Source organism: Fusarium venenatum (assembly GCF_020744135.1).
Source record: "Fusarium venenatum strain MPI-CAGE-CH-0201 chromosome Unknown EDB82scaffold_2, whole genome shotgun sequence".
Taxonomy (NCBI): Eukaryota; Fungi; Ascomycota; class Sordariomycetes; order Hypocreales; family Nectriaceae; genus Fusarium; species Fusarium venenatum.
In genome coordinates, this window is record NW_027072130.1 from 5868580 (window position 1) to 5894278 (window position 25699).

The 25699-nt window shown below is 47.0% G+C and overlaps 14 protein-coding genes and 1 non-coding gene across 15 annotated transcripts; 7 read left to right on the forward strand and 8 right to left on the reverse strand.

Annotated features, from left to right (window-relative positions):
• Nucleotides 1–101: 101 nt before the first annotated feature.
• On the reverse strand, nt 102–1574 carry EDB82DRAFT_174570 (uncharacterized protein). The gene is made up of 3 exons (XM_025735196.2): nt 1135–1574; nt 716–1084; nt 102–663 (listed from the first exon to the last, which is right to left on the reverse strand). The coding sequence occupies exons 1-3, from the start codon at nt 1437–1439 to the stop codon at nt 522–524; spliced, it is 816 nt and encodes a 271-aa protein (XP_025585927.1). The 5' UTR covers nt 1440–1574; the 3' UTR covers nt 102–521.
• A 212-nt stretch (nt 1575–1786) lies between these two features.
• EDB82DRAFT_499594 (fungal-specific transcription factor domain-containing protein) lies at nt 1787–4363 on the reverse strand. Its single transcript, XM_025735197.2, has 5 exons — nt 4127–4363; nt 3325–4074; nt 2840–3274; nt 2380–2785; nt 1787–2329 (listed from the first exon to the last, which is right to left on the reverse strand). Exons 1-5 carry the CDS (start codon nt 4252–4254, stop codon nt 1862–1864), a joined length of 2187 nt encoding a protein of 728 aa, XP_025585928.1. The 5' UTR covers nt 4255–4363; the 3' UTR covers nt 1787–1861.
• Nucleotides 4364–4479: 116 nt separating this feature from the next.
• Nucleotides 4480–6169, reverse strand: EDB82DRAFT_174593 (ADP-ribosylation/Crystallin J1). Its single transcript, XM_025735199.2, has one exon. It carries the CDS (start codon nt 5703–5705, stop codon nt 4695–4697), a length of 1011 nt encoding a protein of 336 aa, XP_025585929.1. The 5' UTR covers nt 5706–6169; the 3' UTR covers nt 4480–4694.
• Nucleotides 5923–7397, forward strand: EDB82DRAFT_174599 (uncharacterized protein). Its single transcript, XM_025735200.2, has 3 exons — nt 5923–6015; nt 6060–6185; nt 6235–7397. Exons 2-3 carry the CDS (start codon nt 6183–6185, stop codon nt 7312–7314), a joined length of 1083 nt encoding a protein of 360 aa, XP_025585930.1. The 5' UTR covers nt 5923–6015; nt 6060–6182; the 3' UTR covers nt 7315–7397.
• Nucleotides 7398–8537: 1140 nt separating this feature from the next.
• Nucleotides 8538–8611, forward strand: EDB82DRAFT_t103. Its single transcript has one exon. It is a non-coding gene; the product is annotated as a tRNA-Val (tRNA).
• Nucleotides 8612–9188: 577 nt separating this feature from the next.
• Nucleotides 9189–10281, forward strand: EDB82DRAFT_499601 (GPR1/FUN34/yaaH family-domain-containing protein). The gene is made up of 5 exons (XM_025735202.2): nt 9189–9332; nt 9387–9582; nt 9634–9744; nt 9799–9844; nt 9896–10281. Exons 1-5 carry the CDS (start codon nt 9255–9257, stop codon nt 10149–10151), a joined length of 687 nt encoding a protein of 228 aa, XP_025585932.1. The 5' UTR covers nt 9189–9254; the 3' UTR covers nt 10152–10281.
• EDB82DRAFT_499605 (uncharacterized protein) lies at nt 10282–10978 on the reverse strand. The gene has a single exon (XM_025735203.2). The coding sequence runs from the start codon at nt 10903–10905 to the stop codon at nt 10288–10290; it is 618 nt and encodes a 205-aa protein (XP_025585933.1). The 5' UTR covers nt 10906–10978; the 3' UTR covers nt 10282–10287.
• Nucleotides 10979–11426: 448 nt separating this feature from the next.
• Nucleotides 11427–12728, forward strand: EDB82DRAFT_499606 (uncharacterized protein). Its single transcript, XM_065608603.1, has one exon. It carries the CDS (start codon nt 11729–11731, stop codon nt 12692–12694), a length of 966 nt encoding a protein of 321 aa, XP_065464872.1. The 5' UTR covers nt 11427–11728; the 3' UTR covers nt 12695–12728.
• Nucleotides 12729–12732: 4 nt separating this feature from the next.
• EDB82DRAFT_174643 (uncharacterized protein) lies at nt 12733–14271 on the reverse strand. The gene is made up of 2 exons (XM_025735205.2): nt 13639–14271; nt 12733–13583 (listed from the first exon to the last, which is right to left on the reverse strand). The coding sequence occupies exons 1-2, from the start codon at nt 14132–14134 to the stop codon at nt 12772–12774; spliced, it is 1308 nt and encodes a 435-aa protein (XP_025585935.1). The 5' UTR covers nt 14135–14271; the 3' UTR covers nt 12733–12771.
• Nucleotides 14272–14675: 404 nt separating this feature from the next.
• EDB82DRAFT_499609 (uncharacterized protein) lies at nt 14676–16332 on the forward strand. Its single transcript, XM_025735206.2, has 4 exons — nt 14676–14918; nt 14984–15189; nt 15252–15802; nt 15852–16332. The coding sequence occupies exons 1-4, from the start codon at nt 14902–14904 to the stop codon at nt 16143–16145; spliced, it is 1068 nt and encodes a 355-aa protein (XP_025585936.2). The 5' UTR covers nt 14676–14901; the 3' UTR covers nt 16146–16332.
• Nucleotides 16333–16599: 267 nt separating this feature from the next.
• EDB82DRAFT_524718 (uncharacterized protein) lies at nt 16600–17974 on the reverse strand (the record flags this gene model as incomplete). The annotated part of the gene is made up of 3 exons (XM_065609129.1): nt 16600–17004; nt 17057–17263; nt 17312–17974. The coding sequence occupies 3 exons, from the start codon at nt 17972–17974 to the stop codon at nt 16600–16602; spliced, it is 1275 nt and encodes a 424-aa protein (XP_065464873.1).
• A 659-nt stretch (nt 17975–18633) lies between these two features.
• On the forward strand, nt 18634–19448 carry EDB82DRAFT_536597 (Alpha/beta hydrolase fold-1; the record flags this gene model as incomplete). The annotated part of the gene is made up of 2 exons (XM_025735208.1): nt 18634–19047; nt 19101–19448. The coding sequence occupies 2 exons, from the start codon at nt 18634–18636 to the stop codon at nt 19446–19448; spliced, it is 762 nt and encodes a 253-aa protein (XP_025585938.1).
• A 252-nt stretch (nt 19449–19700) lies between these two features.
• Nucleotides 19701–20029, reverse strand: EDB82DRAFT_524720 (uncharacterized protein; the record flags this gene model as incomplete). Its single annotated transcript, XM_025735210.1, has 2 exons — nt 19701–19767; nt 19827–20029. 2 exons carry the CDS (start codon nt 20027–20029, stop codon nt 19701–19703), a joined length of 270 nt encoding a protein of 89 aa, XP_025585939.1.
• Nucleotides 20030–21789: 1760 nt separating this feature from the next.
• Nucleotides 21790–23689, forward strand: EDB82DRAFT_499616 (uncharacterized protein). Its single transcript, XM_025735211.2, has one exon. The coding sequence runs from the start codon at nt 22226–22228 to the stop codon at nt 23555–23557; it is 1332 nt and encodes a 443-aa protein (XP_025585940.1). The 5' UTR covers nt 21790–22225; the 3' UTR covers nt 23558–23689.
• Nucleotides 23690–23860: 171 nt separating this feature from the next.
• EDB82DRAFT_499617 (uncharacterized protein) lies at nt 23861–25131 on the reverse strand. The gene is made up of 3 exons (XM_025735212.2): nt 24958–25131; nt 24212–24904; nt 23861–24157 (listed from the first exon to the last, which is right to left on the reverse strand). The coding sequence occupies exons 1-3, from the start codon at nt 24998–25000 to the stop codon at nt 23985–23987; spliced, it is 909 nt and encodes a 302-aa protein (XP_025585941.2). The 5' UTR covers nt 25001–25131; the 3' UTR covers nt 23861–23984.
• Between the last annotated feature and the right edge of the window lie 568 nt (nt 25132–25699).

The following is a 25699-nucleotide window of genomic DNA, read 5'->3' on the forward strand; positions in this document are numbered from 1 at the left end:
GGTTAGGGTAAATACCTTTTCCGGTAAGCCAGCATAAACATTGCCGATCCCCCGCATACACTGGCTATCTCGCTGGCTGATGGCCGTGGGCTGCGGAGATCTGACCAGGTCTTGGTCTGTCAGTTAGATGTGCAGTGACCAAAAGAGCATCAATCCTCTAAGAATTGGAGATGCGGAATGCCTATCCCGGCACTGATTGTGACAGTCTGCTTCCATGAACCAGTGTGCCTCTTTCACTAGTGGAATGCTATCACTGGGCTTGCCACATCAATGACTACCCCTACCACAGTACGGTATTCATGCCAAAGGAAGGGTCATCATCGATTGGCAAATGGATAGTTCGTCTTGAATCCATTTCTGATCCGAACAAAATTGATTTAATGTCATATTAGCTGAGAAAACACAGGCAAGATGTCAGATTAGTTAAATATTGTAAATAGCACAGATCTCCAAGTGTCTTGTGAACAACCGCACTTAAAGGCTTTTCATATTTCGTCTATTTCACTATTCTAGTCAAGAATTTATGACTTCCTGTGCATGACAGTTGCCGCAGCCTGGTGGTTGGGGAATATCAAGGTATCCGCAATGACAACGTTTTCCCTTCTACCAGCAGCAAATACAATCGCCTCAGCAATATCATCTGGTGTCAAAGGCTCACAGCCACTACATTCAGTTAGTATCTCCATTCTCTGGGTCGGGATCCATTACCACTTACGCGTATACGGCATCTGCCTTTGACTTATCGCCATAGAATCTCACGACAGAGAACTCGGTCTCTACTTGACCAGGGTCAATCCTGATAATACGAACACGCTTCGAAATAAGCTCCTTGCGCAAGCTCTCAGTGAAGGAGTGGATTGCGGCCTTGGTAGCACAGTAAATGCTGCCGCCAGGATATGGCTCACGGCCGGCGATAGAACCAATGTTGATGATGTCACCAGCTCCCTCGCCGTTGTTGCGCTTGAGCATACTGGGCAGGACAGCTTGTGTCATGTTGATCAAACCCGTGACGTTGGTAGCAAACATAACGTTGACATCCTCTTCCTTGATCTCGGGTGCCTTGTCGACACCCTTAACAAGACCACTACAGTTCTTGTCAGCGTAATCGTTCTTGGATAACCATTGATCACTTACGCGTTGTTCACCAAGACATCGATCTCGCTAAACTCAGAAGGAAGCTTGCTCAGGAAAGAGCGCACTTCATCGGGCTTGCTGACATCCAGTTGCGCCGGATGCACCTTGACGCCATCACCAACTTCCTTGACGATATCTTCAGCAATTTGTCGAAGGCTGTCGATTCGGCGAGCTGTAAGTACTAGCTTCAAGTTCTTTGGGCTTGTGCGAGCGAATTCAAAAGCTGTAGACTTTCCAATGCCGGATGAAGCTCCGGTGATAAGAACAGTCTTGCCTTCAAGGCGCTTAGAAACTGCGGATGCCATGTTTGGAGGGGATATAATTTTGCTGAAGGTGTATACGTGAAAGTATCGTGGCTCTCTGAGTGTCTGGTTGGATGAAGATAAATACCTACTCTATTTACTGCTTGGAAGTGTGAAGACAGACGTGGAACTCATGCATGTCCCTCTTTCCGCTCCAACCACAAACATCTGTTATCTAGAGCGGATTCGCAATAGGACAGGGATCCTCGGGTTAGCTTTTCCGACACCGAGACTCGGCTTTAGTTCCGGTGACTGGAAAAGGAAAAGGCCATATCCGCAAACTGGAGCTTAAGTCGCGGACTATAACCGAGGCTAACCATTTATCATGTAGGGGAATTCAGATACAACACTTTCATGGCAAAAATTAGCATTAGATCAAGTAATAGTCAAGAGAGATGCGAAGCTCTCATATGGTCAGAAGACAATCATATCCTAAACACCTCATCATCAAGGAATGCATCAAGATTGCCCAATCCTGATGAGATCATGGACGCAAACTGACCCCATCCTGAAAAGTCAACACCAGACATGCCATTATAGTCCACCCCATTCTCCCCCATTAAATCAGTATAAGATGTCTTGTCACTAGGCGTATCCATCGTGATAAGGTTTGACTGAAAGCCGCCTTCCTGCGAATGACCATCTATGGTTCCAAATGCAGTTGTTGATGAGTGCATCCTGTTCATTTGACGCAGTGCTTCAACGCGTAGCTCCTCCAACAGAAAGCAGTAGCGCTCAGATAAAGATCCCTTCTCAACCATGATTGTCATGTGAGATTGGCATCGTGTGGCCGCTGTGAAGTAGTCGATATACGTCTCAGGTGGCGATGCCCATTTCTGGATCACGTATATATACATTACCATTGCTGCAGTAAATGCAAAGTATGCTGTGACCTGGATCCAGTTAGCCCTTGGCAATGGCTGCAAAATCATAGTTTACGAACCCAGAATGCGCGGAACATTTGCCCATGTTCTGTCATCTCGTCGATAAGACCGACAGTGTTCATAGCAGCTTGTAGACACTTTTGAACGCTCTCTTGCGTCGAAGCGTCACTAACACTCTGTCGTCTATTCTGCCGCGAGATCTTTGCAAAGTTATTAAGTACTGCTTGTCGGTGTATCAGGATGATCGCGTGCCAGTAAGTCATGTTAAGAACGTTACGCTGTCGCTGTACAATGGGTACAAGAAATGTTGTACTAAAGTAATCCGCATCGAGAAACTGGGAGAACTCGGCTCGCCAGTCACTCAAATCTTGAGAAATACGTTGCGTTTCTTCTGTCCGACGACTGACGGATATAGGCTTGACTGAGTAAAGGGCTCGAAGTATATGCCCAATGATGCGCGCGAGTCTGGGACGTGGGTTAGTCTCTCTTCATTTGTGTTTGCTTGGGTGAATCTCTTACTTCATATGTCCGAGAGGCGCAAGCATAACTGAGTAGCCTTTGGTAGAGCCAGTAAGATTTATGTGGTCCTTTGTAATATCACTATCGTCCACACAAGCAGGAAGCTCGGTATCGATATCGTCATCATGAAAGTTTCGTGGTCTGCCAAGGGACACACTGAGGTATGCATCCAGTGTATAAGCACACCAGAAGGTTCGACGGCGACTTTCGACTTCGATATGATTCAGCCCACTCATAATGCCGGGCCGTTTGTTTCGGTTGAGACCAATAGCAAGGGCGAGGTTGGTGACGATACCGAATTGACTCCAACAGTGATTGACTCGAGACTGGGTGCCCAGATAGTAGCATTGTAGTAAGCGTGCTTGTACGCTTGTCAGCCGTATAGAGCCACTCTCTTTGGAGAGTTGATGCTCAGCTGCCAGGTAGTATCTAGCGCTATATGACGTGCGTTAGCATTGGAATGCGGCCTCCATTGGGCAACTAACCTTAGATCCGACGGCCCAGGCCTGTCACCCTCGGGCATATACACCCTCGCATGGGCCAGAATCATGAATAACAGGGCGACCTTAGCAGCAGAGTTGTTCGGATCACGCATTGTCCCAAGCGTCTCATAGAATTCGGTAAACCATTCCTGGATGGTGGGTCGATGCAGGAACCGGTACGTAGGCATGGCAAAGTCAAAGTACCTGTCGATCAAGCGCTGAGCATCCTCTTTTGGAAGCATCATGCAAAAGTTCGGATCATAGTCAGGGTTACGAAGGGGTGCATCGCCAAAGGTAAAGATACTTCCTGGTCCGGAGAAGGAAATAGCTTGGTGTAACCTCTTCTGCACCCTAAGTAGGAAAGACACGCCTGAGGCTGGTCCGATATAATGTCCTTGAAGATCCTCTTGGGATGGTTCAGGGGATTGCTGCACGGATGCTACAGCCAGTGAAGCAGTATTGTCCTGTGCCAAAGCGTTAGATGGCATTCCATAGTCCTGTAGCTCCACAGCTTGGTGCGTTGTCTCGCAAGACGGGCCGGCCATGTACTGCTGACTCAAGTCTGCAGGACTGCTATGCTCGCTACCAGCCATTGTATCCTGTGCCGCGACAGCTATCGTCTCAGCTGCGACCTCATCTGCAGATGGAATCACCGGGAGGCGGCCTCTTGCATAGGCTGAGTTAAAAGTACAAGAAGCCCTTGTTCGAATACAGAATTTGCAAGGTTGCATGCCATTGCACTTGATCTTACGCCTGCGCAGGTTAGCCCACGAGTTAATTCCCTACACCAGGCAGTTATGTTTACTTCTTGCAGCCATCACACGCCCTTGTGACTCTGACTCTTTCACCATTCTTTTTCCGCTTCTTAGAGATATGCCCATTGTTGCTGCTATCTTCTGAAGGGGCCGAGAGAATCGGACGTTCCAAAGTCATTGGAGGCAGGGCGTTTCAATTGTGGGGAGAGGAATTGCTGGTTCAATTGATTGTGAGACTATGAGAACGGAAAAGTGAGAGATTATCTTGAGGATTAACCGGAAAAGTGTTTGGGGGAGGAGTACATGGATAAATGGCTTATGCTCCAACCCCGCAATAGACGTGCATCACGTGTATCCCTTGTCGTTCTCCCGAGGATAACTTTCCGCAACCCTTGTCCGTCTTCTCATGTTGATTCATAACTGGTTTTCGGTTGCTGAATACGTGTTCATTACTATGCAGATACATGACGGGGCCAATTAATAGGTTCCGTGGGCTGATTGATTCGATAATTCCTTTCCTCTACTCGCTATGGCACGTGGAGTCTATTAATTTAATCTTGGTTTTATGTAACAATACTTCGTATACTTTGAAGGGCTTGTAGCTTGTTAGAAGTTCGTTCAACTTTGTGTAGGACGCAATAGTTCCAATGCCTTCATCTCAAACTCATCGCCAAACTGCAAAAGGGATCTCCATCGCGGTGGAATAGCTTCCGTTCCATCCCTCGCACCCAAAAGCCCACCTGCAACGGCAGCATTCGTATCTGTATCATGCCCAATGCTCACAACATCGACTACAATGTCCTCCAAACTTCTTTGATCCAAGATCGCTGCTATAGCAAGGGATAGACTCTCAAGCACGTACCCACTGCACCGTCCTCTGAGCCTAGGCGATGGCCCCTCGCGAGCCATTCTTGCAATGTCCAGTTCTTCTCCAAGTTCTATCGCCTCGTATACAACACCCTGCTCGCCTTCGAGCTTCTCCGCAACGGCAAGGCCCGCCTTGATAGCTTCTTGTACAGGGACTTGGTCGATGAGCTTGGAAACAATAGTGTTGTAAGCTGCACATGATATGGTGCATCGTGTGTCGTCATGAGTGATTTTGCTGATACGCTGACTCTCTTCAATCAGCTTTTTGGGGTCTGTTTGGAACAGGCCAGTTGGAATGCAACGCATCAGACTTCCATTTCCGGCGCCTCCTTGTCCACCTCCAGCGTTGTCCGGATCTCTTGTGGTCTCGTATAAGTCTAATCCGATCCGAGTGGTTCCACCAATGTCTTCAGGACCGCTTCCCTTTTCTCTTTCAGGCCAGTCGCCGTGCAGCCAATCGATAAAATGATCGCCAGCCAGACGGGCGATATCCTGCTCAATACCGCGGTAATAACGGTCATGATAAGCCAATAACACTCCTCGAGTCATATCTGTATCGTCTGTCGCGTGCCCTGCTGGCCAGCGAAATGGACCTCCGCCGACGATATCTCGAAGGCCATTTGGATATTTGCGGGCAATGGCTTTATTAAGAGAGAATTCCACCGTCGCGCCTAGTGAGTCACCTGCGTGGACGCCGAGTAGAGCGCCGATGACGCGGGACTCTCTGGGCGAAAGCTGTATATTGGCGAGGGGAGATGTCATGTTGGTTTTTGAAATGAAGTTGTTTGTTTAGCACGAATGCTTTAGGCTGACGCTGATGATTTATATTGTTGACAAGCGGGGCTCAAGGCTGACTGACAGTCATCTCAGTAGATCCATGTTGCTGTTGCCTTGCCTGTCTTTGAGGCGGAGCTTCGGTACGCTTTAACTCTGTCGTTTCAATTGGGTACCGTCTCTTACATACAGTCGCTAATGACCCACCACTCTACTGAGCATTGCCATCTTTTTTCATGGACTATGACTGTCCTTAAGCTGCAGCCTGGCTAGCAATCGTGGGTGCGGTGCCTCAAAGGTGTTTGGTGTCTCCCCAGTGAGAATCTGCACTAAAGATATTAGGTTGGTGCTAGAAGCCCGCAGGTATAACGCGCTTCGGTGGTAACGTTAATCTCCAGATCACTACGAAGATAATTGCTAACACCGATCTGATGGTGATGTGACGGAGGCGAATTCATTCGTCCCATGGTATTAATAAGTCACGATCTCCCATTAACAACACGTCTGACCACTGCAGCACCCTAAGATAGCAACGCTCAAGATATCATCGACAAAAGGTCTTGTTCTCGTCACTGGCGCCAATGGGTTCATCGGTGCACGCACTGTTGAAACCTTTCTTGCTAAAGGTTATCTTGTCCGGGCTGCAGTTCGAAGCGAATCTTCAGCCTCCAGTCTTTTCTCGGCATTGCCTGACTACGCCTTGTCTGGTCACCTCACGACAACTATAATTCCCGACATCACTACGGCTGGGGCATTTGATGATGCGGTAAAGGGTGCGACAGCAATTGCTCATCTCGCTGCCCCGGTCGATTTTTCCAACAGAGACATAAACTACGTCATCAATTCCTCCGTGCAGGGCACACTCGGCATCTTAGAGTCTGCCATCAAAGAACCTGGATTGAAGTCTTTTGTCTACATGTCGTCCGTTGTGACTGTCAGAGGACAAGCGCCAAAATATCCAGATAAAGGTTATACGGAAGAAGATTGGAATGATCAGATCGAAGACGCGCTCTCCAAAGCTGGAGTAGACGCGACGGGACACCAGATCTATGTTGCTAGCAAACTAAAGGCAGAACGTGCGTTCTGGGAGTTCCGAAAAAGGCATGCGGACGAAGTCAACTTTACTATGACAGCTGTCAACCCAGTCTGGGTAGCTGGTCCACCATTGATCTTGCCCGAAGACCCCGAGAAGCTCAGCGAGACAGCTATTGTTGCTTATCGCATCATGACCGGTCAGGATATGCCCACCACGGGACCTGGTAACGGAACACACGTTGATGTGCGCGATGTCGCCAGGCTTGTTGTTTTTTCAGTTGAGAGAAAGCAAGTTGCTGACAGTCAACGATACATCGCAGGCGGTAGCTGCAATTACGCCAACATTCAAGCTTACCGCGACTTGTTACGCAAGGCATACCCCGATAGGCAAAATATTATTAGTGAGGGTGAGCCTGGGAAGGGATATAATCAGGACTACAGCACGCCTGATGGCGGCTTCTTGGTCGACGGGAGCAAGGCCGTTGAAGCAACGGGTCAGAACTGGATTTCGTTTCATCAAATGACCTTGAATTCCGCGAAGGCGTATGAGAAGTATTTTTGAACAACTTTATTACTTATGTCGCCGTTAAAATGCATATTAATAGTATTATATCTGAGTGATGGCTAAAACATATTGCATCAACCTCATTTCGCATTTTGTTCGTCCCATAAGCTGATGAGCCAATTTCAGTTTTCATATGTTGAAGAGTTTGCATGCTAGTGAGGCTGCTTTATCTTATGCGCCAGACGCTGATGTTCGTGATAATCTGGACATCAAGTTGTACAAAGACACATACTAGCTTATGTCTCTGCCTATCTCTACTTCTGTTGTTTCATCTTGCTCGTCCTGGGCGCCAAAAGATCTCCCTGCTTAGATTCCGAGTGGTCGCGTTACTTATCATCACCATACCATTTCTCCTTCGCATTTTCAGTAGGCCTTTCCTCCTCCGCCGCCTTCTTGTCGGCCCTCTTCTGTCTTAGTTTCTTTATTTGTCGAGCCAGAGTGTAGGCTGGCTCTGTTGCCACCACCACTGGACAAGAGAAGATTGCATCTGAAAAATGGTTGAGGTTTGTATCGCAGCCGTCGACGTGCTCGCCTTTGGGATCTTGCATACGCGGGTCTTTGCTTGTGAAAGGCAGTGGATGGGGCCGAAAGTTGGTCATGGTGTTCAAAAGAGTTGTTAGGTCCCAGAATAGCGCTATACAGACCAAGAATTGGAAGTAAAAAGTTATGTATTGTCGGTTGTGGACGAGATGAAGGATGATATTTGCTGGCTGATTATGCTATGTCACTGTGCAGAATGAAGTTGAGAGCAACAAGGCATTGTCATTGTCGATCTCAACCCAATTACAAAAACGGCGAATGGCGCTTCGCATAAAGCTAGTTTACCAATGGTTCTGCCCAATACACTCTCTAGCCCCCAAACTGACATGTTGATTCTGCCTTGTTTTTTGGAACTTCAAGCCAATTCAATCAAGGGCTGCAGCCTTCTAAGGTTGAAGACTTGACTTGTACGTCATAATAGTGATTGTTATCGATAAGAGTTCTTGTCATTTTGGGCTTGGGCAATTCTTATCAGAATGAATCCGATCTGCAACTCTGGTAGATCATCAAGCCTTGTCCAGTATGACAAATAGGAAGAAAATCGTCAATGATCAGGATCTTTTTCAATGTGAGTATCATTGTGAATTGTAGAACAACTGGCTCAAACTAACAAAGAGAGCTGCTTCCGTGGCTAACCAACATGAGCATGCAATGCACGAGAATGGATAAGCAAATACCTAGGTACTGTGGTCTAGTTGGTTATGACATCTCGTTAACACCGAGAAGGTCCCCGGTTCGAGCCCGGGCAGAACCTCATTTTTTGCCCAGCCGATCTCTATCCTATTCTTGTCTCTAGTACACCAATCTTTTTGATACCAGAACCGAGTCTTCAAGGTTTCAAAGCTGCTACGGAAGGCTAGAAACGAAGTGAATAACTTCTTTTAACCGGCAATTGCTGCTCCAGTACTCTGACCGCTAACAAAATGCCACAAAATAAGACACAACAGGATACTCACGGTTCAGACCAGACCCATTTCCCCGCAACGTCCCTTCTCAATATTCTTCCATTCCTCTCAAGTAACCCGTGATACTTTATTACCCCATGAAAATACCAACCCCGCCAAAACAGCTCCACGAACCCGGGGGAAGTCGGGGGGCTAGACCGGGCCGGTGTTGACTTATTAGCTAACGGTTTCCTCCACAGTCAATAAAGTCTTAGTTTTAACTCCTGCACCTCAACGCCACTGTGTGTAGTGTAGCAGTTGCCGTAGACGAAGGGTAATCGTTACATAACCGTTGAAACGTGACTGTAAAAAGAGATGAAAATATGGCTGGTAGGTGGAGAGGGAATGGATTATAAAAGAGTCGCGTGCCAAGTCCAAAAACATAGGTATCTTGAGATATACAATTCAAGCTCGATATTCTTAGACATATCTTCTGTTGCACCAAAAGACACCATGGCTGCTAAAAGTATTGAGGAGATCCGATGTCATTCACCCGCACCATCGGGTCTGGGGCAGCACATCGGCAATCCTGTTAGTGTGTCTCTTCCGTGCATATAGAAATTTCACTAACATAGTTTGTCGCAGTCCCCTCTCGCTATGGGCACGTTTGCAACCACACTGTTGACACTATCCTTATCCATGATGGGCTTCCGCGGAGTTGAGACTCAGACTATCTTCATTGGTAACCTGTGCTTTGCTGCTGGTCTATGCATGTTTGTATCTGCTCAATGGGAGATGGCTCGCGGCAACACATTTGGCTATTCTGCACTGAGTGCCTATGGTAAGTGTTTTAAACAGATTTGTTCGTCGCATAACTAAACAAGTTCTTTAGCCGTATTCTATGGTGGATACGGGGTCATCCTCTGCCCATCACTAGGAGTTCTTGAATCCTATGGGGGAGCAACTCCTGAATACCACAACGCTCTTGGATTTTACGTTCTTAGTTTGTTTCCTTCCATCATCAAATTATCCTGTCAGGAACTAATCACACATTCAGTCTGGGCAGTCCTCACTCTATTCTTCATGCTGGGATCAGCACCCATGTAAGTATTTCATCGGCAGGCCATGTAGTTCGGGCACTGACAAAAATTTAGTAACCTTGTTTCGTTTGGCATCTTCACAACAATCTTCTTCTGTTTCACACTTGACGCAGCCTCAAACTTTGCTCATGCTGACGGAAAGCTCGAGGTGGCCAAGGGTTTGATGAAGGCTGCTGGCGTCTTTGGGTTCATCTCGGGTCTGTTGGGATATTACAGCTGTGCGGCCTCAATGTGTGCCGATGCGCTCCCATTTGAGCTGCCTTGTGGTGATACTTCGAGGTTCTTCAAGAAGAACAGGAAGCAGTTATAGAAGGTCGAGCGAAAAAGCGTCTATCGTCTTGGATGAAGACCAACACAGGTGAAGAATAAGATATTGTATTTTACTAGCCAATAAATAGAGTCAGTGTCAGTGAAAACAATTGACTTCGAATAATTCTATATGCAAATCATTTGTCCTTCTTTGTATCATTCTCGTCTCCTTTAATCTCCTGCCAATCTGCATCGCCAACAGTTGTTGACTCCTTGACCTTCATGGAAGGTGTCGTCGACGATGGATCATACGGCGTCATGCTCCACAGATTGCGAATAAGTAAAATTTGCGTCCCGACAATTATAACACCAAGCCCCAAGACAATGGCCCATCCAAGTAATATGACAGCAGAAAGAGGGGAATAGAGAACAAACCCAAGCATGCGTGGTTTGATGCTGGGATACGTGCGATTGACCAGGCCGAAAGTAATTCGCCAAGCTGACTTGAGAACCCAAGAGCCGTGGAGGAGGTGTAGGGGTAGGACCAAACTGCAAAGTAGAAAAACGAGATATTGACGGAGGCGGGAAGTAATGCGGTATCTGAGCCAGAAAACTGATGGCCGAGGGCTGATTTTGGCTTGTTCTTCAGGTGTTGAGTCGAAGAAGTCGACTTGCTTAGCGGACCACCAGCAGTTGACAAGGATCAAGATAGCGAGTGTCCAGAAGACATCGCTCTGGAGGTATTCGTAGCGCGCAGAGTCATTGTACCACGTCGACTGATACGATGGGAGGGAAACTTTGATGCGCATGGTCATGATGGCTGATGTAGAATGAGATGAACAATTGAGTGTGATGAGAGATATCCTTACGCATCAAAGACGCAGGAGCAGGCTTGAATAAATCAGCCTTTGTTAAACGGCTGCCTGGATGGTTACCTCACTGCTTAGTGTGCTCCGCATCCGCACCCGCGTCTAAACCAATGTTATTGGTTGTCTTGTGTTGATCTGTTGGGGGCTACTGATCGTCTGGTGAGATTACGCTCCAAGTCAATCCATTTATTGATCGGTCTTTGAAGAATGCCTTGCGAGTTAAAGGTCTCGGATATAATTTAGAGCGTAAATAGAAAACAAAGACTGCCAATTGCGTCCAACTTTGGCTATTGTGGTAAGAAGGAATCGCAGATCAACTACGGGCTACTCTTAGCGCATTGAGTCGCCACTGGTGCTTGTGTTTTAGGGCATACTTTAGAGATGACCCCTGCAAATAAGTCACTGGACTGAATTGTACGGACTTGTGTTTTTGGCTACTGCTTTACTGTTGATCAAACTCAGATATCCATCAATCATCACATCAACAACGCAAAAGTCTTGTCGTGTTACTGCCTGCATAAAAACTGGCCACTCTCCTGTGTTTCTACTCCCAACGTGCAGCAAACGGTAGCGTTTCTATTTTGGGTGCCTGGCCAGCTAAACTCGTTACCGTGGAGATTAACTCTCGGCAGCTCGCGCCATTTCTTTGACTCGTAGCCTGACAGGCAATTGTTAAAAAGAGCGTTTTTAACTTCAATCAATGGCAATAAAGAATAAATAAACAACACAACCACAAAGATACACTCATTTTCCGCTCAAATATTTCAAGATGACGCACAATATTCATGTACCTCTCGAGATTACCCTTCAGATACTGGAGGCAGACATACCTCCAGGCCGTCCCAATCGCATCCTCGATGTTTCAGAACCCAGTATGCAGCAGCTTCTCACTTGGACCAAAGTATGTCGCGCCACGTATGAGCCTACTATACAGTTTCTACGACAGCATTGCATATACTTCGACTCCGCTTCTCGTTTACGAAGGTTTTTACAATGCCTGGGTGCGGAAGAAGATGGAGCATCACCCTCTACTCTCCCCAAGACTATGCGACTGTGTGATGTGTCAGCAGTTTATCTGGGCCTCGGCATGGAGGAAATTCAGACTGTCGAGACGAACGCAACAATCAGGGATCTACTCATCACACTCGGTGGCTCGGTACGCCGTCTCATCGTTGACCTGCCCTACCGCAGGATTGCACAGGAACACACTATCGATCCACACATAGATACTTTGTTCTCTCGGGGTCTACGAGCACTCACCAACCTTGAAGAGCTTACGACATTGGGCGGTCTACCTTCACTGGAGTTTTGGAGAGACGGGTATGATATTGGTCAAACGTGGCCAAAGCTGCGTCGAGTAGCTGGCTTCAAGATGAACCTGGCTGAGGAAGCGCTTTGGTCCAACGTCGCCAGAGATCGTACCATTGAACATCTTGTAATAACCATGCCATATGTTTTGCGTCGGAATAGGTGGAACATCAAACGGGCAATTGGCGGGAAAGAATGGAATAATGAACAAGGTGGTGACTCTACGAATGCTAGACCTCTCAAAGTTGTCATCGCCCAGCACGAGTATACTGCCCCCATGCTCGACACACAAGATGAAAACCTATACGACCCCGAGGGGTTCATCGATTTGTCTAGGTTTGAGATACCCGTCATTGCAAAAAGGGTTGACTGGTTATGCAAGGACTGGCTAGTCAGGTCGGCCAAAGACGATACCCTCTGGGGATGACGAGTTCTGTCTAAGCCTTGAAATTGAAAAAAAATGTCATGTCTTTTTATAAGCTCGACTAAATCTATTTAATGTGTTCAAGAATCCGGGACAATCAAGATATCATCCACATTGATAGCCTGCCCAGTAGCGATAGACCTATTCGCCGCAATACCTGTGAGTATCGATGCAGCCCCATCAATATGACTCGCCGCTCTCATATACTCGTCAGATACTGGTGTTCCGAACAAGTCATTGAGCAAAACAGTATCTCCACCACCATGAGCGCCAACGCCTTCTTCGACTTGGATCTCTCGTGGCTTTTCAAACAAGGGTCTCAGTAAGATCTTTCGGCTCTCAATGGAACCCTCGGCAGCTTGGTCTCCCCCAGAGTTGACGTAACTGTTCTCGACGATCTCAACTTCAAGTCGCCCACCAGTTCCATTAAAGCTGACCCGGAAACCTTCCCATGGCGCGTAGGCTGTGAGAGAGTATGAGAGACTGGCCCCGTTTCGGTACTTGACAAGCACATTCATTGTATCCTCGATGCTGATCCCATCGCCAAATACACTCTGATCGCGGTAGTAGCTGTCTTCATGCTCAGCGTCAAGATACATGGCTTTCAGCTGAGGATTCTGGTCAAGATGTAGGGCAAATGGATCCGACTTGGCGACTTCGCTACCGTGTGCGCGAGTATAGAACTCAGTCTTGCCGCGTTTTTCGGCGTTTTCTCTACCGTAGAAGGCAAGATCACCAGTCGCAAAGACTGTTTGGGGCCGTGTTTGTAGCCAGAAATTGACAAGATCAAAGTGATGAGTTGACTTGTGAACCAAGAGACCGCCGCTGTTACGCTTGTCTCTATGCCAGCGGCGGAAGTAGTCGGCTCCATGGCTTGTGTTGAGCATCCATTCTGCACTGATATTAGTTCACGTCTTGTTATTTTACGTCGTATCAGATTTACTCACCAAAGTGAACGCTTGTGACCTTGCCAATAGCACCAGACTTGATCAGCTCAAAGACTTTTGTGTTATGTGGCGCATATCGATAGTTAAACGTAACGCGAACTTGCTTTCCTGTTCGTTCAACAGCAGAAAAGATTTCCTTGCATCTTGGTGCATCAACAGTCATAGGCTTCTCTGTGATGACATTACATCCTAATTCCAGAGCGCGGACAATGTATATGTTATGTGTCCTGTCCATGGTTGTGACGATGACTTCATCAGGCTGAGTCTCTTTGATCATCTGGTCAAAGTTGCTAGCAAGAAACGTCGGCACCTCACCGTGCCCTAGGGACTTGAGCTTTGAGTTGGCATAATTCATGCGGGTTTGGTTGGTGTCGCAAAATGCTACGATGCAAGATGTTTTGCTATAGTCAGTGGCGATGGCAGAGTAGAAGAAGCTTGATCGACCGCCTGTGCCAACAACGGCGTACCGCTTCCTCGTTGCGTTGTCTTGAGCCATGTTGATGGTTGAGATGTCTTTCGCTATGACAAGACATCAGCGGAACGTGGACTACCATGCTTATATAGCGGGCCAGCAGATAAGTTACTATAGAGATGCCCCCAAAAGTAAAGAACCCCACGCGGTATTTATTGGGGTATCACCACAAAATGACATGCTTCATTGCTAGAGGGGATCATGTTCGGGGTCTCTTGTCCCGAACTGTGGATCTTAGGTTGCGGGGTTTGTTCCCATTGGCAGCTCACGCTGAACAGACTGCCAGATTCCATGCCTTTGTGAAAGAAATAAAGCCTTCAGGTTCATCACGTCGAGTGAATCATCAATTCCACTCTTAATAAACAATGATGCAGAACTCGTCTCTGCCACTGGTCCGGTTTCACACAATGCAGACTACCTGGCTGTGAGACGAGGGTTGCCCGCTGTAGTGCAATACCTACCTAGCCAGCGCTACAGTGATTGGGGTAAAACTTCGGCGCCTGCAACCACTGTAAGCTTAGTGAGACTGGTCCCAGAAGAGCATGTCCGTAGGTTGTTCTCTATACGACAGGTTACCTTCGGAACAAGTCTGGCAAGGTCAGCTTTCCAAGTTGTGTATTGCGAATATAGGGATATTAACTATTTCTTCACTGGTTCGAAGGAGTTAATGCACCAAGTTTTGTGTTCCGCAACATCTTGACCGAAGCTTATCGAAACCGCACTGCTCTCGTAAAAAAGAACCGACAGATTATCTGCGAATTAATTAATTATTGACGCAAGCCTACTTGACCATGACCAGAATCTTTCTGTCAGTTGACCCACTTCATTATCTACTCTCTGCGATTTTCAAGAATTGACCAGGGCGTTTAACAGTACTGGCGCTTCTGGGTACATCGGTGGAGATGTCCTCCACTTGCTGCTCAAGTCGCACCCTGAGTATCAAGTCCGAGTCCTGGTCCGAGACGAGTCCAAGGGGTCTGGCATTACTAAGGCATTTAATCAAGTCGAAATCGTTCACGGTAGCCTTGATGATACAGACATTATCATCAAAGAAGCCCAAGAAGCTGACGTTGTGCTGCGTACGTCAAACTCCCCGCTTTTGGTTCGCAAGATGCCCTCCACTAAACTGTTGCTCGTGAAGATCTAGCGGCTACCGGACATCTGAACAGCGTCCAAACCATATACGAGTCTCTCTTGAAGAAGCCCAAAGGCTCCAAGTCACCATACTATGTTCAAATCTCGGGCGCCAGTGTCCTCGCAGCTGGTGAAATTGCTGACAAGATGAGGGTTTTTGGCTCTGGCAGTGATGTCATCTACAATGACCTCACCGGCGTCGATTCTATCAAGTCGTTCATCAAGCAGCATCCTAATCGCGCCGTGGATAACTACATTCTCTCGGTGAATGAACAGAATTCTCCTGTCAAGACTGCCCTTGTTATTCCTCCCATTATTTACGGCCAAGCTCGTGGCCCAGGCAATCAACGCAGCATGCAGATCCCGGACCTCGCTAATGCTACACTGAAGCGCCAGCGGGGATTACAGGTTGGTCCTGGTGAAAGCCGATGGGGTAACATTCACATCCAAGACCTGAGCCGCATCTTTTTGCGATTAATTGAGAAGGCTGTTGAAGGCAGTGGAGATGGCAATATTTGGGGATCAAATGGCATATTCTTTACTGGTGTAGGGGAAATGGTAGGTAATCCAACGCTCGGCTTGCACCATGCTAATAGATAGCGGACAGTCATTCAGCGACATATCGCGACGAGTTGCTACAGCTGCGCACGACTTCAATCTCATTCCAAGCAACGAAGTAGACCAGGTTAATGCAGACGAGATTAATCAAATAATTCCCCGCGGATCTGTATTACTGGGAACCAACGCGCGCGCTGGAGCCGACAGAGCTAAAGCAATGCTTGGCTGGGAACCTGAGATGGAGAGCTTGGACGAGCATATCCCGCAGGCCGTTATCAACGAAGCGCGAGCACTTGGCATGAAGGGTAAGGACCCTGCTATGGTGGAATACTTCCAAACATAAAGATGATGCTAATCTTGTCTCGAATCTAGTAGAGCAATGGTTCTAGATACAGAAGTCGGGGTCCAACATCGTTGCCCTTAGCGAATAAGCAGGCATCAAATTGACTACTACACGACGTCGAGGAGGATTATAGTACGTACAATAGAAAGGTGGGGGGAAAAAGGACAACTGGGAAGATAAAAAAAAACATGATGCAATGTCAACTGGAGAACGAGGGGAAGCAGTCAGTGTCGTAAGACATGCCATGGTTCTGTTCACGTCATCTCATTTTGTAATTCATCCTCGCATCTCAAACTGCCGTTTCAGCCTAGGTCATAATACATTCTGGCACATTCAAGTCCACTTAAACAAATTTTGAACACCTAGAAAACTCGAGTTACGACTACGACGTCCCATTATTGTCCATCACTACTATGTCAACATTGTGTCAGCCTTAGAGCATGTATCAAGCCCCTCACAAGCTCAACTTCTCTCGCGCCATCTCACAAGACTTGGCAATTTCAACATCTGAGATGACCGCGATTCTCTCGTTGATCTCCCTCTCGATCCCAGGAATGTCCTTGCCGACACCCTTGGCTCGCCACTCGTAAGCATCTCCAACGAATCGGCTACTCTGCACCAGCCATTGTGTCCTCTCCCTTCTTGAGGCGTCAAAGGCTGCAAACACCGCCTCTAGGTCAGAGCGGCTCTGCACTTTTTCATCGGCCAATAGCTCTGCCATGACTGCGCTGTCTTCTATGCAGAACCCTGCTCCAGCGCCATGATGGGGACTTGAGGCGTGGGCAGCGTCACCGAGGATGGCCATCCTGCCTTTGTAGAATGTAGGGACGGGATTATCACCAGTGTCAAAGATGGCCCACTGATATACCTGGTCAGTACTTGCGATCTTGGGGTTATTCAGCTCAACATACAATGCTTAGCGTCTCCTCTGTAAGTGCGAGGAGATTTCGCACAAGGCTGTTATAGCCCTTAAAGTCATCAAGAGCATCTTGGCGATGAGCAGTCTTGGTCATCTTGCTGGGGTTGTCCCACTCGTTTGGGTCTGTCCGGAAGGCGACAATGTTCAACTTCTCGCCATGGTTGACTTGGAATGTCAATATATGGCCATCAGGTCCCATCTGAAGTCCGTCAGCATACTGTCAAGTGAAAACGCCTCGTCGACTTACATGCATGCACGCATTTCGGGCTCTCTCCTCGCCGACAGCCTCGATGGCCTTGTCCATGGGTATGAGACCGCGATACGCGTACTTGTGAGAATATTGAGGTCGAGCAGACGGATGGTTCTCTCCCACGATCATCTTGCGGACACGAGATCCAATACCATCACATCCAATGAGTGCATCAGCGTGTGCTGTTGACCCATCGGAAAAGGTCATGCGAATCTTGCCATCGGAGTCTTCTTCGGCCTGCTCAATCTGTTTTCCGAATTGCACCCTCTCTGATGGCAGCAGATGAATAAGTTCGTCGAGGAAATGAGCTCTGTGAACACCATTCTGACCCAATGAAGTCTTGATACTGAAAGCAGTTTTGCCATCTTCGGTGGTGCCGTCGAGAAAGTCGAACCACGTCTTCTTCTTGGACTCCCAAGCGTTCCAGGTGCAGACCTTGTGGAAAGCTTCGCTGACACCTGGATGGCAGACCTTCATAGCCTGTACTGCATTGGGAGTAAATGAGACACCAGCGCCAATCTCGTGGAAGTTGCCAGCTCGCTCATAAAGGGTGACGGGGATGTTGCGACGGTGGAGAGCGATGGCAAGGGTGAGGCCTGCGATACCACCGCCAATTACGGCGATGTCGAATGCCTTTTGATTGCTGGATGTTTTAGCCATTGTGCCCCTTCGTGATCGGAAGTAATAGTCAAGAAGTTTGACAAGTGTTTGTTTTGATGATATTGCTCAATGTTTGTACTTATAGAGACCCCATCCTTCCGTCATAGACTGATGAACTCGAAAACGTATCCGACAAGCCCGCCTGTGAACTAGACTAATGACCAAGTAACGCCAAACCCGGCTTCCGATCTCCACTAGATGTCTTCCGACACCGAGGAATCTAGACTAATTCCAGATGGTTGTATTAGCTAAGCCATGTTTGCGGGGCTCCACGTTTCTCCGCAGAATTGAGTCGAGAGCTACTGACTCGATCTACACATCTTTACCTGCACCGCCTTTTGACAACGGGACACAAGAACATCCCGAGATGTACCCTTTGAACTTCGGATACTGGGCCTGTCAAGGTTATTTGCAGTATGGATTGTCCTATAGTTAATCATATGAGTGTGAATTATGGGTGATACGGTGGAGAGATACCCACAACATGGTGGTATCGAGTTGGATAACAACCAACGGAGAAATCGAGGCCAGAAGAAAAAGTATAATTTGAGGGGTATAAAATGGTTATCTGGAACGACTTTCCAGGAATTTCAATAGAAGCTGTGATACAGACTCGCCTCCGAGATTTTTATACTCTGAACCGCTCACTCATTACCAAAATGTCGTCCCCTAAACCAAGAATTGTTCTCGCAGCAGGTGCTTGGCACTTGGCCAGTTGCTACGATGCTCTCCGAGAAGCACTTCACAGCCGTGGCTGGAAGACTGACTCCGTTGACTATCCCTCAGTTGGCGCCGAGCCTCCTACTAAAGGACTCGACGATGATGCCGCAGCTCTTCGAAGCGTTATTGAACGCTTGGCCGACGACGGAGAACAAATTGTTCTTGTTGTCCATTCGTATGGTGGACTTGTAGGAGCGAACGCTGTCAAGGGTCTAGGATATCACCAACGTCGCGAACAAGGGCTACCTGGAGGTGTAATCATGTATGTATACATGGCCGCGTTTGTAGCTCCTATCGGGGCATCCATCAGACAGATGTTCGGTGGTGAGTTCCTGCCGTGGATGAGGCTTGAGGTAAGTCGAATCAAAGCTTCGAAGTATATACACATCCTATTAACACCTTTCAGGAGGGCCGCGTGCATCCAGAAAACCCGAAAGAGATATTTTACCACGATGTGAGTGGTGAAGCACTCACAAAGTCTTTGGACACCCTCAAGCATCAGTCGGCAGTCATCTTCGATGGCATCGTCACAAATGAGCCTTGGCATGATATTGCAACGATGTACTTCTTTTGTACTGAAGACAAGGCAATCCCCATCCCTATACAGGAGGAAATGGCAAGAAGGTTGGGCCCGGATGCATTGCAGTATCATTGCAACGCTTCGCATTCTCCCTTCCTTTCTAAGGTTGATGAGACTGTCAAGGGTCTAGAATATGCTGCAGAAGAGGGTGTGAAGAAAGTTGCCAAAGCCTAGAAGCATTTTGAAACAAGCAGACCGATTTTATTTAAAACAAGAAACAATTGTGAATTAAGTGCAACAAGTCATCATCTTTAAGCAATTATGACATCTTGTTTTGGAGGTACCCAATATGAGACATGTTTTGTTTTCTGCATAACCTGATTCACCTTATCAAGAAGATATTACCGACATATTTCAATACAATCATATACCAAATTTCATGACAAATAGACGCTAGGTAGCCAAGATCGCACCTCTGTAGTACGTTCAATAGACGCAAGGGATAGTCTCCAAGCGAAGAGCCTTGCCACTGGACTTTGAGAGCTTCTTAAGGCTGTACATATCGTTAGCGTTGTAAACTCAAGTAAAGAACTTTTACAGAGGCTATCTCACCATGTGTTGATCTCTGTCAGGCCAACAGGGTCGCCCTCGACAATGTCGGGAAAGCATACGTGGATAGACCTAGCTATCTTCAAGGCGCACTTGATATTGGGGTCAACCTTGGAAAGCTCAATGGGCTGTCTCTCGTCAAGCTTGGTTGGGGCGGCGGAAGCCAGGACAAGAAAAGGAAGGACGAGGATCATGGAGGTCTTCATAATGGCGACGATTTGTAAAGGGGAGGTTTATTAGGAGTGAGGAATATGTGGTGTTCAATCGTTGTGAATGTTGGTCTGGATAATTTGAGATGAAGTAAGGCCAAATCTGTTTCTTATATAGTCCGTCGAAACTTGAAGAAACTAAGCTATTCTTGTGCCCGTCAAGCACCAAGTTTCACACGACAGAGCTAGGGTGTTGGGTCCCAAGTTCATCCTCGACCCAACTCATTCTGACGCTCTAAATTCTTTAGTGAAGACTCAGAATGTTTGACAGTTCTCTGAATAACTGGTCCATAGCTAATCAAGGTTTGGTTGCAACTGCACCAACAGCCCTGGAGCCAGCCGTTGACGTTTGGGCACTAATGCCCTGTTACGTGGGTGTCCCTTATTGTTTTGAGGCAATAGCAAGATTTGACTGGAATGTGATGTTTCTCTCTGGAGTAAATTACAGTGGTAGATCTTGAAAATTCAAGGTGTTCATTTCCCTTTCGTGTCAGCGGCGTCTACTACAAATACGGCAACGTTTGATCGACTGTAGATCCGGGGGTGCCTATGACCCTCAATTCAGACTCAACTTTGTCATTATTTTAGTCGTCGCATGCACGAAATAACTCTAAAGGCTTTTTGAACCGATCTTCTCATTGGTTCGCCAGAAGGTACCTTTATTTGCGCACTAATGCGATCTGTTGGGTTACTGAAACCCTGTTCTTATGTACTTAGGCCGTTATGCAGACCAAGTTCCAAAAACCAAGACATAGCTGTCTTCTTTCAGTCCAGCTTCTGATGAGCGATCGATTCCATTCAATTCATTTTTAATAGTGATCGTCAATAAAAACGCGAATATTCGTGATCGACAAGTTCAAGCCTTGAGAGCCGACTCCTTCTGAACTCAATGCCTCCAAGCCTCAACAGCCGCTTATGTCATGTTTCGCGCGACCCTGCATCCAAGTTTTTGGGCTGTCGCAGTATCCATGCCATTTCTGAATGGCCATGTACCCAGGATTGCACTTTGCAGTGTCGGCTAAACGATGATGACATCTAACTGTACTCACTGTAGGTTTGCACATGCCAGTCCAAAATGAGTACCCAACCCTCATTGACAGCCATCTCCCTGCCACCCGTCACATGCAATATGGCTACTCGACAGCTGTGACTTAGTTTTTGTTACCTGTAAACTTCAAGAATCAATGATCTCAAACATGTGTTGCGATTCGAGCCTGTAGGTATAGGGTATTTTGCAGGTCTGGAATTTAGTGGTGGTGTTTCACAATACAATTATTGTGTTTGCCAGGTTTGCTTTATAGTAATCATGGAAATAAGATATATCTATAAGTGTAACAGATTTATAAGTCATGCTGATAAAGACGAGTGGTTCTTTGGTGCGTTGGTTGATAGTATTGAATTATTCATCATGTTGAGGACTGCATTGAGGCCCGATGTAGGTGTTGCACTCAGAACAGATTATGACCAGAAGAATGATGACAGATTGACCAACATCTCCCTTGAATCAGAATAATGACAACAAGACGTGCTTCATTGACGTCAGCGATCTGATGTAATCATGTTAGAGTAAGCACGGATAGAATACCCATCTCGGCAAACGAGTTGTCCGGACACCGATAGGTCGGTCTTTTAGTCTTATCTGATCCGACCACATTTTTTTTCTGCGGTCTTTTCAATAGACCGGAGGATTCTATTCGACAGAGACACTGTTTAGTCAGCGGAAGTTTGTAAATGTCCGCTTCCTCCAACTTCCGGAACATTGATCAGTCGCTTGATAACAAAGGGGGTCAGAGTTTGCTCTTTATCTACCCGGAATTAGCGCCATCTCGGTCTTTAAGCCTCTACTGTCGGTGCCGTCGTGTCGCGAATCCCCCTGAACGTTTCAGTAATATGGGTTGATTGTGGGGTTTCTTTTATCGCTATCGACTTTTTCAGCTCGCTCTTCGGACTCCCAAAGTTGACCGAACACTCAAAAATGTCCAGGATCATCTCAGCAAAGCCGCTACACTGGTTAGAAATCGTACCATGATGGGTCTTTTATTTATACTGAAGCACGCTACCTTAAATCTCGGCGAAATTAATTGAACACATCGGTAGATAACAATTCATCTCTTCTTTAAGAGCACTTCTGGTCCCTGCATTTCAAGACAAGCTTATTCCCATTTAACTTTGTCTATTCCAACAACGTTAACCATGTCGTCCAACGACATCGAAAACCAGCAGTCGTCATCCCCTGCTCCCACGTTACACGACGAGCCTACCATGGACGACAACGAGAGACATGGCATCAATTCGCCAGTATGGCGAGGTAAGAGAGGCTTGGTCGTCAAGATCCTTACTGGTATCATGGTCGCTATTCTCATTGTTTTCTTGGCCGACCTCTCATACCTTTTCGGTTCAACCTATCGAACGAACGATCGAGTGTCTGCCCTAAAGATCCTAGTCGTCGATTACGATGGTGGGCCCGTTGGAGAGTCCGTCACCAACGCCTACAAGATGCTCCAAGACAAGTCTTTCCCAACCGTCGAGTTCCATTCTTCCGATGAATATCCACAAACCTCAGACGTGAGAAAGGGCGTTTGCCACGCTGATTATTGGGGTGCCCTTTACATCAACAAGGGTGCTTCCGACCGTCTGGCCGCTGCCTACGAGGGTGGTTCTGCTGCTCAAGATTACAACCCTGCAGACAGTATCACCTACATATACAACGCTGCCAGATACCCAACTGTCGCGTCTGGCTACCTGATCCCCAACTTCCAAGCCCTCGTTGGTGCCGCTCGTGGTGGTTACTACCAAACCCAACAAGGCCGCTCTGCTCTTCGCAATGTCAACTCCAGCGACCCGGCCGCAGTGGAAGCCTATCTCAACCCCATCACCAGCACGCCCGATATTATTCGCCCAACCAATCAAGGTTCTCGGAACCTGTACAACACCATCAACATCGTCATGGCTATCCTCGGACAGTTCTTCTACGTCCTTGCCATGAATGGTATCTACGACAAGTTCGGTCTCCACAAGAACATGCGAGTCCGTGATGTCTGGGCCATGCGCTTCATCAACGGCAAGATATTCTCCATGCTTTACGCGGTTGTCGTCACTGGCTATATCTGGGCTTTCCGTGAAGACTGGGGTGTCGGCGGTACAGAGTGGGCTCTGACCTGGTTGACATTTTGGCTCTTTATGGATGTAAACTTTCAGGTTCTTGAGACTGTTATCGGTAGTTTTGTACCAATGCCTCTCACTCCTTTCTTCCTTCTGACATGGTTCATGGTCAATGTCGCCTCTGTTGTATTTCCCTTCGAGCTTACTGCAGGGTTTTACCGCATTGGATATATCTTTCCTGCCCACTCACTATGGATTGTTCTCATGCAAGTTTGGTCTGGATGCGGAAACTCTCTGCATATCGGTCTACCCATTCTCTTCGCCTGGTGGGTTGTTGGACATGTCACATCTTTCTTCGGTGTTAAGAAGAGGTGCTTGGATCAATCCAAGGCCCAGGCATCTAGCGAAGGAAAACAAGAATGAGGAACGAATCACGGGTTTAATGAACAATCTCTACACATGATATCCCATAGAATTCACAGCATGTCATTCATGACTATGTTATTAAGATAGACTATACCCAAAATTTAATGTACTACTATTTAATGTTTGCTCTTAGTTTCTATACTCTTACAATACTTTTTCGCCCTGACGTATATATAATATCTACTTGATCTTGACATATGTTTTCGATGCTCCTGCTGCGACCCTTTCTATTTCTATTTCATTTGACACAATGGCTCCCATTGTATCTAGGCATTACGAAAGCGAGAAATTATGATTAAATAGTGTCAAGATTGTGATACCGCGTAGATATCTTCAATTCGCGGGTCACACATTGGCCCAACGTTTATAAAACAAATAATAACCAGGTAGCTAGATTTAGTGTGCATTCGTTTCTTGCACATAACTAAAACACAAGACGGACCTTGAGTTTATCATCTTTGATAATCTCCTGCTCCTTCGACATCAGTTCCGGAAGATCCCAAGTCAGATTGATATACCGCCCCGCTAACCATGGCCGCCTCTCCGATGCCAAAAACACCAACGAATTTCCAGTCAGCTCTGGAGTATCGACGAACGCTGGACGTACCCATTAGTGAGTGATAGTCACAATGTGAACTGGGGACAACAAACCTGGTCTCATTGGCTCAGGGATCCCTTCGATACCACCAGACATCTCTGACGGAGCATTACCAGGATGCACACAGTAAGATACAATCCCCTTGTATCCATATTCCATTGAGATAAACTCAGTTAGCCTGACAATGGCCAACTTGGAGACCTGGTAGGCGCTAAGGCCATATGATATAAGATGAGCGCCAACACTAGCAATGTTAATAATAGTCTTTGTCTCAGACTTGAGGAGGAGGGGAGCAAGAGCTCGCGCCACAAGATATGGCCCGAAGACGTTGGCACTGAGGGTCTGTAGCCAATCTGCAGGATCGGACTCGGCGATAGGTGATATGTTCATGAATGCTGCATTGTTGATGACGACGTCCAAGTAGCCGAATTTCTCATCAATCTCCTTTGCCAGAGCATCGACACTCTCTGGAACACTAACGTCGGTCTTGATGGTTAATACTTCGGGCTCAGGTTGTCCTGTCTCTTTTGCCGCAGTTCTGATCGCTTGGGCGGTGGTTGACATGTCAGAGCGTGATGCAACAATGAAACGTGAAGCTCCTGCGCGGGAAAAAGAGATGCACATAGCACGGCCAAAACCTCGGGATGCCCCTGTAACCAGGATCGCTTTGCCCTTAAGGTTGAAGTTGGTAGGGTCAATGGCAGGATAGGTATCAGAATGAACGACCGAGGTAACATCGTAGTCACCTTTAACGAGTTAGTCTTCCCAGTGACATGTACAGAGAAGAGTTGTTACTGACCTGGACCTTCAAGAGGGTTGGGGGTTCCTTTGGGGGGAGGCATGATGACAAGATTTGGTAGGGCTGAAGAAATTCGCTTTGTAGAAATACTAGGGAGCTAATTAATTCTTGCCTTTTTTCCATCTGGGCAAAGACATGTCTTATATTTCTTTTGTGTTGGCAGAAAATTGGCGATGATGACGAACAATGTACAGCTTCAATAATGTCGGAATTTCCGATTACGAATGAGGAATGAGCTGTGCTGATCGCATACAGCCATTTTCTGCAATTTGACGTCTCCAACGGAAATGGTCACAAAATACAATTTCTACATCCTAGAGATGCATTTATCCCTCACCTATCATTTTTGTTACGCTTTGTAAAAATACTGTTTGACATGATGGTCTTTGTACGCGAAGGAGGGAGTGCAATTTTTAATTGTTCTTGATCATTGTAAAGAGCCAGCATGTTATGCCTGACGCGCTTTTGTAAATCGAGACTGATCCTGGAAAACAAACATTATCAAGCCAATCACCACCTCAAGTCTTACCCTACAATGAGCGAAGATCAATAGCTCAAATACAAAGAGAGAGAAAAAAAAAACACCAGAAGACAATGCAATAGTGTCCGGGGTAGGTCAAGTAATGGACATCACGCAAAATACATGCGAAAGGTCAATATGTCAGTAGGCTCAACATATGCTCGAGATGCAACTAGTAACAGCTTGCAAAAATTTAGTAGGAATTGTATTTGGTAGTTTTGC

Coding starts and splice junctions, on each gene's coding strand:
- EDB82DRAFT_499594 (XM_025735197.2), bottom strand. CDS start 4,254: ATGACTTTGGAACGTCCGATTCTCTCGGCCCCTTCAGAAGATAGCAGC. Junction 4,075..4,126: donor GCGTGTGATGGCTGCAAGAA/GTAAACATAACT, acceptor TAACCTGCGCAG/GCGTAAGATCAAGTGCAATG. Junction 3,275..3,324: donor CCTGGGCCGTCGGATCTAAG/GTTAGTTGCCCA, acceptor CACGTCATATAG/CGCTAGATACTACCTGGCAG.
- EDB82DRAFT_499606 (XM_065608603.1), top strand. CDS start 11,729: ATGACGCACAATATTCATGTACCTCTCGAGATTACCCTTCAGATACTG.
- EDB82DRAFT_174643 (XM_025735205.2), bottom strand. CDS start 14,134: ATGGCTCAAGACAACGCAACGAGGAAGCGGTACGCCGTTGTTGGCACA. Junction 13,584..13,638: donor GGTCACAAGCGTTCACTTTG/GTGAGTAAATCT, acceptor ATATCAGTGCAG/AATGGATGCTCAACACAAGC.
- EDB82DRAFT_174593 (XM_025735199.2), bottom strand. CDS start 5,705: ATGACATCTCCCCTCGCCAATATACAGCTTTCGCCCAGAGAGTCCCGC.
- EDB82DRAFT_499601 (XM_025735202.2), top strand. CDS start 9,255: ATGGCTGCTAAAAGTATTGAGGAGATCCGATGTCATTCACCCGCACCA. Junction 9,333..9,386: donor GGCAGCACATCGGCAATCCT/GTTAGTGTGTCT, acceptor AGTTTGTCGCAG/TCCCCTCTCGCTATGGGCAC. Junction 9,583..9,633: donor TTCTGCACTGAGTGCCTATG/GTAAGTGTTTTA, acceptor CAAGTTCTTTAG/CCGTATTCTATGGTGGATAC.
- EDB82DRAFT_174570 (XM_025735196.2), bottom strand. CDS start 1,439: ATGGCATCCGCAGTTTCTAAGCGCCTTGAAGGCAAGACTGTTCTTATC. Junction 1,085..1,134: donor GATGTCTTGGTGAACAACGC/GTAAGTGATCAA, acceptor CAAGAACTGTAG/TGGTCTTGTTAAGGGTGTCG. Junction 664..715: donor AAGGCAGATGCCGTATACGC/GTAAGTGGTAAT, acceptor AACTGAATGTAG/TGGCTGTGAGCCTTTGACAC.
- EDB82DRAFT_499605 (XM_025735203.2), bottom strand. CDS start 10,905: ATGACCATGCGCATCAAAGTTTCCCTCCCATCGTATCAGTCGACGTGG.
- EDB82DRAFT_499616 (XM_025735211.2), top strand. CDS start 22,226: ATGTCGTCCAACGACATCGAAAACCAGCAGTCGTCATCCCCTGCTCCC.
- EDB82DRAFT_499617 (XM_025735212.2), bottom strand. CDS start 25,000: ATGCCTCCCCCCAAAGGAACCCCCAACCCTCTTGAAGGTCCAG. Junction 24,905..24,957: donor CAACCCTCTTGAAGGTCCAG/GTCAGTAACAAC, acceptor AACTCGTTAAAG/GTGACTACGATGTTACCTCG. Junction 24,158..24,211: donor CCCTGAGCCAATGAGACCAG/GTTTGTTGTCCC, acceptor GGGTACGTCCAG/CGTTCGTCGATACTCCAGAG.
- EDB82DRAFT_499609 (XM_025735206.2), top strand. Junction 15,190..15,251: donor AGAAGCTGACGTTGTGCTGC/GTACGTCAAACT, acceptor TTGCTCGTGAAG/ATCTAGCGGCTACCGGACAT. Junction 15,803..15,851: donor TTACTGGTGTAGGGGAAATG/GTAGGTAATCCA, acceptor GATAGCGGACAG/TCATTCAGCGACATATCGCG.